We start from the raw sequence: 13,637 nt of genomic DNA on the forward strand, positions 1-13,637 counted from the left end.
TAATTAAAAGATTTATTTTGTAACCAGTGTTTATATAACCTTTACTTTTTCATTAGTTGGCATATTTAGGATTTCTGATGCTTTATACATTTGTGGTTCTTGTACAAATGGAACAATTACCTTCAGTTCAAGAATGGATTGTTATTGCTTATATTTTTACTTATGCCATTGAGAAAGTCCGTGAGGTATGTCTTTAATTTTTCCTACCAATAATTTACTGTATACATGGAAGATTTTCTGTTTTGTTTTGGGTATATACATGGGTGGGTGTGTGTGTGTTTATGTGTGTGATGAGATTGTAGAAGTGTAGAACCTGTGTAATTTTACTGTTCCCAAAATAATGGCAAAAGAATGGCAAAAGAATAGAGAATTAGTGAGTATGCTGTATACTTTGTTGCCATTACAAATACAATGATTTGTGTCAGAAATGTAGCCTATAAAAATGTAGCCTATATTTTGTTTGTTTTATTTCCTGAACGTTCACATTTGCTCTCTGTCACTCTTCAAAAAGTATTAAATATACTTGGCTAAATAGCTTTTATTTTACCTGCCTGATTTAGCCAATTAGGTAGGTAAGTTATAAATAGGTCTTTAGGCCAGGCACAGTGGCTCACACCTGTAATCCCAGCACTTTGGGAGGCTGAAGCGGGCAGATCACTCGAGGTCAGGCGTTCGAGACCAGTCTGGCCAACAGGATGAAACCCCATCTCTACTAAAAATACAAAAATTAGCTGGGCATGGTGGCAGCCACCTGTAATCCCAGCTACTTGGGAGACTGAGGCAGGAGAATCACTTGAACCCGGGAGGCAGAGGTTGCAGTGAACTGAGGTTGCACCACTGCACTCCAGCCTGGGCGAAAGAGTGAGACTCTATCTCAAAATAAAAATAAAATAAATAGGTATTTATTTTGCTTTTATATCGTACTGCCTACTAAAATGTACTATACTGCCGTTGAATCATCATTTAGATTTATATCCCTGTGTCTTTCAGTTTTCAGTTTAAATTTTTAATATCCTGATTTTGAAGAAAATCTTTTTCTTAATATTTATACTTTGTTTTTGAAGTAGTAACTACATGAATATTGTTTTTTGATTTTTTGTTTTTTTGTTTTTTTTTGAGATGGAGTCTCCCTCTGTCACCCAGGCTGGAGTGCAGTGGCACAATCTCAGCTCACTGCAACCTCCGCCTCCCGGGTTCAAGCGATTCTTCTGCCTCAGCCTCCCTAGTAGCTGGGATTACAGGTGCGTGCCACCAAGCCTGGCTAATTTTTGTATTTTTAGTAGAGACAGGGTTTCACCATGTTGGTCAGGCTGATCTCGAACTCCTGACCTCATGATCCGCCTGCCTTGGCCTCCCAAAGTGCTAGGATTATAGGCGTGAGCCACCGCGCCTGGCCATGAATATTGTTTTATAACATACTTGCATAAATACCTCTGAATTATTTCATGTCTCTTCCTTGCATTTAGAGAATAGAAGAAATTGCAAAAATAATTAGAAGGCATAGTACTTCTCTCTCACTTAGATATCATAAGAATTTCTTTTTTTTTTTTTCTTTTCCAAACACCAACTGGAACCAGAAGGAATTTCTTATTAAATAGCTTATTTTGCATTTTAAATTCCTCTGAGTGTTATGGTCCATATGTTTATTAAATCTGTTGTTCTATCAGCATGTTTAAAGAAATTGATTTGTTAAATGATAAAAGCAAATTGCAAAGCATTTTAAAATATATATATTCATAAAATAGTTCTGCAGGTGTTCATGAGACAGTAATAGTAGTGATTGCCTCTAGTGGGAAGAGTAATTAATTGGCTAAGGGAGAAGAGGGAAACAGATACTTTGCAGTATTTATGATACACCATGAATTTTGAAGATGTGAATGTGTTACCATTCCTCTCAAAAGATAATTCTTAAAATTCATATATTCAGGAGAAGAGGCATATGTTTTAAGTAAGTTAGATAAATACAGCTACTTAAACCATTGAGTTATTTACTTTCTACAAAGAAGGCAGGTTTGGCAGCTACTACCAGGATATCCAGGTGCTGCTTTAATTTGAAATAAAACAATTTTGCCGAAGTATTTTACAATCCAGGTCTAGCGAAGTGGGTTGCAATCTGCATTTTCAGCTTCTTAGTTGGATGAATCTCTTGAACCTGGGAGACGCAGGTTGCAGTGAGCCGAGATTGCGGCACTGCACTCCACCCTGGGCAACAGAGCGAGACTCTGTCTCAAAATAAATAAGTTAATAAATAAATAAAATGCTATGTGAAACTCTGTAATGTTATAATTGATTGCTCTATGTGTTTTAATAGGAATAAATTGATTAAACTTTTTTTGTTGTTGTTAAACCTTTAGATCTTTATGTCTGAAGCTGGGAAAGTAAACCAGAAGATTAAAGTATGGTTTAGTGATTACTTCAACATCAGTGATACAATTGCCATAATTTCTTTCTTCATTGGATTTGGACTAAGATTTGGAGCAAAATGGAACTTTGCAAATGCATATGATAATCATGTTTTTGTGGCTGGAAGATTAATTTACTGTCTTAACATAATATTTTGGTATGTGCGTTTGCTAGATTTTCTAGCTGTAAATCAACAGGCAGGACCTTATGTAATGATGATTGGAAAAATGGTAAGTTGAGAGATGTTTGATAATACTCATGGGTTTATTGATTTTTTTTTAAAAATCACAAAAATGTTATTAACATAGTTTTATTTGAGCCAGTGAATGTCTTTTATCTTGTGTGTGTTTGCCGCATACTTCAAATCAACCATTCCTTAAGAGTTTCTCATGCTCGATCCCAATCCCCTACACCCATTTTGTGCTTTGCAAGATAATGTTAGCTATACAATCTATGGTTTATGTCTGTAGGTAACTCCTTTTTCCTGTCTTTACTGATCCAGGCCTTTTTTTTTTTTTGAGACGGAGTTTCACTCTGTCGTCGCCCAGGCTGGAGTGCAGTGGCGCTATCTCGGCTCACTGCAACCTCTGCCTCCCAGGTTCAAGCGATTCTCCTGCCTCAGCCACCCGAGGAGCTGGGATTACAGGCGTGCGCCACCATGCCCAGCTAATGTTTGTATTTTTAGTAGAGACAGGGTTTCACCATGTTGGTCAGGCTGGTCCCAAACTCCTGACCAGATGATCTGCCCGCCTCAGCCTCCCAAAGTGCTGGGATTACAGGCATGAGCCACCGCACCTGGCCTGACCCAGGCTATTTTCTAAAAGTTAAATCCAGGATACCTAATCTTTTCCTAATACAGTATGCCCAGTATTTGCTCTTTTCCTTAGTCTTATCTGAGTGGCAGGTTTTATTTTTTAAAATCTAGATGTCAAATTAACTGTGTAATTTTTTTATACACTAAATCTAAAATATATTGGGTCTACTCCTTGCCATAATTCCTTTTGGTTTTCAGTGGTGAAAAAGGCAAATTTTGTAATATAGCTATTGCTATTCCTCATTCTGAAATTTCTGTTCATCCTAGGAAATTTCAGCAAATGCAGACAAATCACTATTCAGAGACATTCACTATTAACAGTTTAATGTACATCCTTCCATCCCTCAAGACATATATGAATGCATGTGTTTGTTTCAAACTTCTCGTAAATAAGTATATACAGTAGTTTTATCAAAATATGCTTTAAAAATACATGTTGTTTCTCAATTATTTTAAAATATTTGTCCCATTGTAAGAAGTATAAAAAGCTATTTGTAGAGTTTCTTATGCTCCCTTAATCTTAGAAAATAAGTCTTCTCTTGGAACCAACCCAAATGTCCATCAGTGATAGACTGGATTAAGAAAATGTGGCACATATACACCATGGAATACTATGCAGCCATAAAAAGGATGAGTTCGTGTTCTTTGCAGGGACATGGATGCACCTGGAAACCATCATTCTGAGCAAACTATCGCAAGGACAGAAAACCAAACACCACATGTTCTCACTCATAGGTGGGAATTGAACAATGAGAACACTTGGACACAGGGTGGGGAATGGGGAATGTCACACACTGGGGCCTGTCGTGGGCTGTGGGGAGCAGGGAGGGATAGCATTAGGAGATATACCTAATGTAAATGACGAGTTAATGGGTGCAGCACACCAACATGGCACATGTATACATACGTAACAAACCAGCACGTTGTGCACTTGTACCCTAGAACTTAAAGTATAATAATAGAAAAACAGTCTTCTAAATTAAGTATTTCTTGAGTAACCATACTAAGCTCACAAGATTATCTTTGCATCTTGAAAACAAGACTTTCAGGTTTTCTAAATATAATTTATTATATTTGCAGTTTCACGCTGCACTCTTCCCCTCTAAGAGAATGTGTCTTCCCCCTCTTAATTGAGAATTACTAGTGTACTGTTTTTCACATCAAAGTGTTACTCATTATTCACACATTTTGGCATTGTTATGGTATTTCAAGGAAAAATAGGGCAGTTAAGATTTTTTGGGAAGAATTGGGTTTAGCCTAACGTTTTAGCGTGCAAAAAAGGTGTTGTAGCTCTTACGCTTATTAGGTTATTTAGTGACTTAGTGGTGTCTAGTTACTTTAATGGTAATGTAAATGGAAGAGTTAGGAAGTACAGAAGTCTTTATTTGTGATCTTCTCTAAAACCACCCTCCGCTAGGATGTCTTTCTCCTTGTCAGCTAGTCATTTGTTCCATCATTGTCTGTTTTCCCCTAGTGCCAGCATCCCTGTACATCCCCCTTTGGAAGTTTCATAATGGTTACTGTTCTAGATCTAATGTTCATTATTTCATCATTGTGTATCTATTATATGTTAAGAGTTAAACTAAACTGGGGCTACAAAGATGAATAAGACATGGTCCAGATCCTCATGGAACTCAACAATTGAGTCTTTAAATATAGACATGTGAACAGATAGGTAGCTATTGAAAAATATGATAAATTGTTATGTGAAGATAGAAGAACTAGTAACCAATTCTGTCATGAAGGCTTTCACAAAGATTATGGCATTTCAAAGGAGTTTAGAAAATATGTAGGATTTACATAGGTATACATGTGCCATGTTAGTTTGCTGCACCCATTAATCATCATTTACATTAGGTATTTATCCTAATGCTATCCCTCTCCCTGCCCCCCACCCCCACCCCATGACAGGCCCCGGTGTGTGGTGTTCCCCGCCCTGTGTCCAAGTGTTCTCGTTGTTCAGTTCCCGCCTATGAGTGAGAACAGGCGGTGTTTGGTTTTCTGTCCTTGCGATAGTTTGCTCAGAATGATGGTTTCCAGATGCATCCATGTCCCTGCAAAGGACATGAACTCATCCTTTTTTGTGGCTGCATAGTATTCCATGGTGTATATGTGCCACATTTTCTTAATCCAATCTATCATTGATGGACATTTGGGTTGGTTCCAAGTCTTTGTTATTGTGAATAGTGCCGCAATAAACATACGTGTGCATGTGTCTTTATAATAGCATGATTTATAATCCTTTGGGTATATACCCAGTAATGGGATTGCTGGGTCAAATGTTATTTCTGTACCCTAGAACTTAAAGTATAATCATTAAAAAAAAAAGAAAATATATGGGAGTTTTCTTCTGAGCAGGGAGTTTCTAACCAGAGGAAACAGCTTTGAAAAGCTTGAAGACAATAAAAGATTAAAAAGAAGAAACCTCCCTCACACTTTATAGGCTAGTGCAAAAGTAATTGCGGTTTTTGCCATTGAAAGTAATTGCAAAAACTACAGTTACTTTTACATCAACCTAATACATCTTTTAATAGCAGTGGTGCGATCTCGGCTCACTGCAACCTCCACCTCCTGGGTTCAAGCAATTCTTCTGCCTCAGCCTCCCGAGTAGCTGGGACTACAGGCGCACATCACCATGCCCGGCTAATTTTTGTATTTTTAGTAGAGACAAGGTTTCACCATATTGGCCAGGCTGGTCTTGCACTCCTGACCTTGTGATCTGCCTACCTCGGCCTCCCAAAGTGCTGGAATTAACAGGCGTGAACCACCACACCTAGCAAAATTTTACTTTAAGAATCCTCATTTTTATGAGCAAGCTGATACTCACATTTTTAATTAATTAAATTCGTAACAAGCACAAGGAAAGTAGTTGTCATTTAGGCTTTATGTGAAAAGGTGTGTGAAATGCAAAAACGACTATGAATCATCAACCATAGACCTTGAATAATTTTAGTTTACGTCAATACAGATTTAGGTTTCATTTGGAATATTTGTCTTGGCTTTTCCTTTATTTACAAATAAATATTTGTATTCCAAAATATATCAAATAGCATGGATAATGTTTTAATACATTTTTTGCCTTTTAAAATCTTTTAATATACTTTTTGTTTGTTTTGCAATATTTTATTTGAACGCATGCATTCTCTCAGTAATGCTCTCAAATGCTCAATGAAGGCGTTATTTGTCCATTTTGCATATAAGAACACCCAATTAAGAATTTTGGAGCCTGTTAGGACTCTGCAAGTTGCAAAGACCCAGCTCTTAATTTAAAAAGAAAATTTATTTGTTCATCTAACACAGTTTTCAAGATGAAGCATCAAGTCTCATCTCTTCCTTTGAATTGACATTTTAAGACTCTCAGCTGTCTGCACAACTTCTTCCTAATCTTAAGCCCCTATAAAATTACTTTATTCGGCCTTGACTACTTATTATCCCCTTTACCTTTCTTTTTTTTTTTTTTTTTTTTTGAGACGGTGTCTTGCTCTGTCACCCAGGCTGGAGTGTGGAGTGCAGTGGCCACTGCAAGCTCCGCCTCCCAGGTTCACGCCATTCTCCTGCCTCAGCCTCCCGAGTAGCTGGGACTACAGGCGCCCGCCACCTCGCCCTGCTAGTTTTTTTGTGTTTTTTAGTAGAGACCGGGTTTCACCGTGTTAGCCAGGATGGTTTCGATCTCCTGACCTCGTGATCCGCCCGTCTCGGCCTCCCAAAGTGCTGGGATTACAGGCTTGAGCCAGCGCGCCCGGCCTCCCCTTTACCTTTCACATCTTACTTTCCATTTCTACTGTCACTGTATAGTCATTTTAAAAATATATGAAAATGTCATAATAATTTTTTAAGTTGTCATTACAATTATTTTAAGTTTACAGTAGGTTAATGTACAGATTTATTGTAAATGTATTCTCTTTTGCATGAGGCCTTTTTCCTCAGATGATTATGAATGAATATTCATCAATATTGCTAGAGTGAGAAGGTGTTCACTTTTTTATATGTATATTCCTTTTTTTTTTAAGATGGAGTCTCGCTCTGTCGCCCAGGCTGGAATGCAGTGTGTGATCTTGGCTCACTGCAACCTCTGCCTCCTGGGTTCAGGTGATTCTCCTGCCTAAGCCTCTTGAGTAGCTGGGATTACAGGCACACGCCACCACGCCCTGCTAAGTTTTATATTTTTAGTAGACACAGAGTTTCACCATGTTGGCCAGCCTAGTCTCAAACTCCTGAGCTCAAGTGATCCACCTACCTCAGCCTCCCGAAGTGCTGGGATTACAGGCTTGAGTCACTGTTGCTGGTCGTATATTCACTTTTTTATATTGTCTAGGCTAGACAATAAGTAGTACAGGCTGGAGAACTTATATACCTAAATAAGTAGATGGGAGGTAAAGTTTTATTATAGCATTCTGCTTAATTCTTTGAATCCTTACATAATTGTGTCAAAATGCACATTGTGATTTAACAATGAAAATAATTTTTCGATGAATTACTAGGTTTTAGCTCAATTGGGTCCTTTTTGAATTTTATTGAATTTAAAGAATTACAAACTACATGACTTACGAAAGTATTTGTTTCCCAGACATTGGTATCATTTAGTTTTTCAACACCCATGCTAATAATTCAGATTGTTTTGTTTGGCTCATAGGAAGTTTTCATATCCCAGGACAAGGCACCCATGGATTCAGGGTGGGTGGGAAGTATTCTTTTTTGGTGTGAAGTGGGCAAAGTACAATTGTCAGAGGCAACGTGGAAAAGAGAGTCTGTGCCTCCATTAAAAGAATAGAGAAGCTTTAGGAAAGGACAGTTATGGAAATTGATTCCCTAAATCTATCTGTGTCTCTGTACTTCTTGAAAATCTTCACGTACCACAGAAATAGGCACACTTCAGTTTGAACTGGTGATACAGTTCTTTATGTAGCTAAAGATGCCCATGACTTGCTTAGCTTAATAGATTTTTTTTACATGATCTCCTAGTTGTTAAGATTTATGTATTGATGAAATTTTTCTGAAAGCTATCACTAGAAACAAAAATAATCTCAAAGATTTTTTGTGTTTAATGGATTTTTTTGGTCTATTAGAACATTAGAATCTTTTAAAAAGATTTGTCATAGTGTTTAAACTTCCTTGTATTTTAACAGTGTTCATTTTTTAACAGGTGGCCAATATGTTCTACATTGTAGTGATTATGGCTCTTGTATTACTTAGTTTTGGTGTTCCCAGAAAGGCAATACTTTATCCTCATGAAGCACCATCTTGGACTCTTGCTAAAGATATAGTTTTTCATCCATACTGGATGATTTTTGGTGAAGTTTATGCATACGAAATTGATGGTAAGAATTGTATGTTTACAGATTTATCTTTTGGTTATTTTATGTTTTAAAGCCAGTATTGAATTATAGTAATATTGTATATTTTCAGAAGTCAAACTATTACCAACCTAAGCCCCCCACAAAGGCATTAGTGAACTCCAAAAGAAACATACAAATTAATTGGAAGAAAAAGTATTTTAGAAATTTTTTGGTGGCTGGTAATAGAAATCTAGTCTAAACCGTCCTACACAATAAGGACATTTATTAACTCACATAACAATTTTGAGCTAGCTCCAGTGGTCTTTAGGGTTGGTTAATTCATAACTAAGGACACTTGTTCTTTTTCATCCCGCTGCCAGCTCTGTAAGTTTCCCTTATGATCATAAGACCGTCATTAGCAACAGGAGGAAAGAGACACCGTTTATCCATGGTTCTCTTTAGAGGAAAATGTCCCTTTCACAGAAATTCCCTTTTGAGCCTGACCTTTCATTTCATTAGCTTGAGTTGGCTTCGGCCTGCCTATCTCTAAAATGGTTACAGACAAGGGGGATGGGATTACCATGATTCGCGTAGATAATTCAGGGTAGGTTCGACATTGAGAAGTCAAGCACAATGTTAATTACAAAAATAATGATCCTGTGTGAATACTGAAAGCTTACAGCATGTTGAGTTTTACAGATGACAGATACTCAAGGTTTTTGTTGCAGTTTGTGAGTACATTCTCTGGATAATCAATGACATAACTCCCACTGATTCAACCCTATTCTTAGAGTTTATTGTTCAATTTTGTTAATATCCACATTTTGACTCTTACATTGTCTTAGTCAATGAGAGTAGATAACCTGTGAACATAAGTGATGCTGTCAGCTTTCAGTGATATTCTGCTGACTTCCACATTTGAGTTATAGAATCTTCATTTTATTAATTCTCTCTCACTCTTGTTCTTTCTTCTTCCTTCACTCTTCCCTCCCCCAATGTCTGTGTTACTCCCTTCCCACATATTTATGGGTGATTAGGTCAAGGGCTGGCCATGCAAGTGACTGTGGTTAGGTCCAAGGGTGGCCACATAGAAAATTGTGGTCATTATTTGTTCTTGAACAGTAGTTAAACTAATGTTGTTTTACCAGCCTAGTCAAATGTTGTGTTTAATGGCTTCTGTTTGGTGGTGTTTCCAGGTTTTCATTCTGTGCTACTTTTTTTTTTTTTTTTTTTTTTTTGAGACAAAGTCTCACCCTGTCTCCCAGACTGGAATACAGTGGCACCGTCTCAGCTCACTGCAACCTCTGTCTTCCAAGTTCAAGTGATTCCCATGCCTCAGCCTCTGGAGTTGCTGGGATTACAGCTGCATGCCACCATGCCTGGCTAGTTTTTTGTTTTTCTTTTTTTAAGTAGAGACAAGGTTTCACCATGTTGGCCAGGCTGGTCTTGAACTCCTGACCTCAAGTGATTGGCCTGCTTTAGCCTCCCAAAGTTCTGGGATTATAGACGTGAGCTATCATACCTGGCTGTCTGCTATTTTTCTAATGATGTGACTCTAATTGTGTAGTTGTTATAAAGCGTTGAGTATAGTTTTTTAGTTTCCTGCATTCTCTTTCTTGGGTGTTTGCTTCCACAAACTAATCTGAATAGAATGGAAATAGATTCATAAAATTATTTAAGAGTGAAAGGACCTTACCATTTTTGCCCATAAAACCATTTAAAGGAATCATAGAGCCATTATGAATGTCACTGATGCATATACTTTAAAAAATCTACCAAATACTAAATGCTAAGTGTGCTATAAATATTTAGGTAGAACTTACCACTAATTCATCATTATTTAATTCTAATCCTTGCCCTGCCTAATTTACTTTATTCTTTGTTATGCTGTGGGGGGTATTAAAGCTCTTCCTTTCCTTGTTTGTAATTAGCTATGTTCTGGCTTCAGAAATTTTTCAGATGGGGTAATGAAAAACAAGGAATTCACATCTAATCACTGTATAATTGAGAGGCACTTTAGCTATTTCTTCAGCCCCATTTTTGTGACATAATAAGATAAACTAAATACTCTTTATGTTTGTAAATGTACAGGTTTTGCTATGAGTCAACCATACTTTTAAAGTTGAGTCATGCTTATAATCCCAGCACTTTGGGAGGCCAAGGCAGGTGGATCACGAGGTCAGGAGTTCGAGACCAGCCTGGCCAACATGATGAAATCTGATCTCTACTAAAAATGCAAAATTAGCCGGGCATGGTAGTGCATGCCTGTAGTCCCAGCTACTCAGGAGACTGAGGCAGGAGAATTGCTTGAACCCGGAAGCCGTAGGTTGCAGTGAGCCAAGATTGTGCCACTGCACTCCAGCCTGGGTGACAGAGCAAGACTCTGTCTCAGGAAAAAAGTAAAAAGTTCAGACATTTTTCTTACAGAAATGTTAAAATATGGTTGATCAAGGAATTTTAACCCTCTTTAATGCTCCTCAGGTTAAACCCTGCCTCGAAGGGTAAATGTAACACCTAAATATACTTTCTTTTCTGGAATAGAGTTGTAAAACAGATAGCACCCACATTTCTCACAACATCTTTTTGTGTTTGAACACTCTTAAACTGGGGTTCCTATGACTCCCTGCCTAGAGGCTTTTGCTGGAATCTGGGGAACAGATTTGTACATAATCAAAATTTAATTTAAATAAATAACCAGAAACACTGATGAATAGCAGTTACTGGTGAATTACGATATTTAAGTTGTTTTTGTGTTTTTCTTTCTTTCTTTTTAAAGTGTGTGCAAATGATTCTGTTATCCCTCAAATCTGTGGTCCTGGCACGTGGTTGACTCCATTTCTTCAAGCAGTCTACCTCTTTGTACAGTATATCATTATGGTTAATCTTCTTATTGCATTTTTCAAGTAAGAATTTTGTTCAATTGCTTATTATAATAAGATGATTTAATGTGCAATTCTATATGTTTTGAAGGAAATTTATAGAACTTAAAATCTAAAAATTATATTGGCTTAAACTACTAAAATCATATTTGAAAAATTACAAATAGGAGATGCTTTTCCTAATCAAATGAGTTCTAAATTTTAAGTTTGATTATCTTTCAACATGCAGTTTTCTTTATAAATTTAGTCGTCATCTGGGATTTTTCCTCGGTTGCCAACAAATATGCATTCAATATAGAAAATTCATCCATAATTCCACTGTTAATATCTGGGTGTACACCTTTCTATCATTTTTTTTGCAAATATATATAAGCCATTTTTCTTTTCAAAAATAATATTTTTATTTAATTTATTTAGTTTTGAGACAGAGTCTCCCTCTGTCACCCAGGTTGGAGTGGCACAATCTTGACTCACTGCAACCTTCGTTTTCCGGGTTCAAGCGATTCTCGCACCTCAGCCTCTCGAGAAGCTGGGATTACAGGTGTGCACCACCACGCCTGGCTGATTTTTTCTGTATTTTTAGTAGAGATGAGGTTTCACCATGTTGGCCAGGCTGGACTTGAACTCCTGGCCTCATGTGATCCATCCACTTCAGCCTCCCCAAGTGCTGGGATTACAGGTGTAAGCCTCAGTGCCTAGCCTATTTTTATGTTTTATGTACTGTTTTATAACTAAGCAAAGCATCATGAACGTTATTTCAGATAAACAAATGTTCTTCTCCAGTCTGTTTTTAATGGCTACCTGATACTCCATGATATAGACCATAGTTTTTCAATCCAGTATGTTATATTGGTCAATTAGATTGTTTGTAATTCTTCTCCTAAACATCACATTGTAGTTAAATCTGTGAGCAAAACTTGCTTGTTTAGAATGTTTTTCTAAAAGCAGGGCTGTTCAGTATATGTACTTTTAGGGCTTTTTGCATTTAAGTCTAAATAGGCCTGTTTCCTCAACTCTCTACCCATACTAGTTTTTTTAATGGTTGCCAATTTGATAGTAAATAAAACAATTTATTTTATTTTATTTTTTGAGACAACCTGTTGCCCAGGCTGGAGTGCAGCGGCACTATCACAGCTCACTGTAGGCTGTTCCATCTGGGCTCAAGCAGTCCCTCCTGTCTCAGCCTCCACAGTAGCTGGGACTACCGGCATACACCATCACGCCTGGCTGACTTTTTTGTTTTTAAATAGACAGAGTCTCACTATGGTGCCCAGGCTCGTCTTCAACTCCAGGCCTCAAGCACTCCTCCTGCCTCTCGGCCTTCCAAAGTGCTAGGATTATAGACGTGAACCACCATGTCCAGCCAGGATTTTGTTTTTTAAAATTTGCACTTATTTGATTACTAATAAGATTGAGTATTTTCTTATGTCTTACCCATTTACATGAAATATTTTAAATTTTTTAAATTATTTTTTTCTGCTGAGTGTTCATCTTTTCCAGTTTCTCGTTTGCTATTAGTTTTGTTAGAAGTATATTTTTTTGAATTCTTATTTAGTACAGAATTACAATGAAATCATCAGTATTTAAAACTTTAAGAGATGATTAGCAAAGTTTATTTTATTTTTTTTCATTATTTCTCTAGCAATGTGTATTTACAAGTGAAGGCAATTTCCAATATTGTATGGAAGTACCAGCGTTATCATTTTATTATGGCTTATCATGAGAAACCAGTTCTGCCTCCTCCACTTATCATTCTTAGCCATATAGTTTCTCTGTTTTGCTGCATATGTAAGAGAAGAAAGAAAGATAAGACTTCCGATGGACCAAGTAAGTAAACTGTATTAAGGCAAACATTTTCATTTTATTACTTCTTAGTTTTACACTGAAGGCTATATATTGATTTTATTCAAAAATGACTTAGTGGGTTGATGTTATGGTAAAGGCTTTTGTTAAATTTGCCTGAACATAAAGGAATTTTTAAGTGCAATATGATATCTATAGAAATGGATTTAACATTAAACTTCGTTATGAGAATGGCATCTCTGTTTCTGTTAAAATGGTAGTGTAAACCTAACTTCTTTGCTGTTCTACAAACCATTTTTACAGCTCTGTAAACAGTAACAATTTTAGTATATTCTGTGTGTGTGAGACTAATCGTACTGTGTCAAATTATGCTTAAAATGGTATAGGGACTTTCAAATTGGTTCTTAAATTTCTCTGAGTAGATACGTGAGGGAGAGGTATGAGAGAGACAGGGGAAGGATG

The 13,637-nt window shown here is 37.0% G+C and overlaps 1 protein-coding gene across 2 annotated transcripts in view; it reads left to right on the forward strand.

Moving 5' to 3' along the window:
• TRPM7 (transient receptor potential cation channel, subfamily M, member 7) overlaps window positions 1-13,637 on the forward strand; it is a 130,786-nt gene that overhangs the window by 85,955 nt on the left and 31,194 nt on the right. For both annotated transcript variants that reach the window (XM_011995753.1, XM_011995754.1), the window contains exons 21-24: window positions 2,355-2,633; window positions 8,361-8,535; window positions 11,270-11,396; window positions 13,015-13,199. In XM_011995753.1, coding sequence (XP_011851143.1) covers window positions 2,355-2,633; window positions 8,361-8,535; window positions 11,270-11,396; window positions 13,015-13,199 — 766 coding nt within the window. The remainder of the gene's footprint in view (window positions 1-2,354; window positions 2,634-8,360; window positions 8,536-11,269; window positions 11,397-13,014; window positions 13,200-13,637) is intronic.

The sequence above is a fragment of the Mandrillus leucophaeus genome, unplaced genomic scaffold (assembly GCF_000951045.1).
Source record: "Mandrillus leucophaeus isolate KB7577 unplaced genomic scaffold, Mleu.le_1.0 Scaffold497, whole genome shotgun sequence".
NCBI lineage: Eukaryota > Metazoa > Chordata > Mammalia > Primates > Cercopithecidae > Mandrillus > Mandrillus leucophaeus.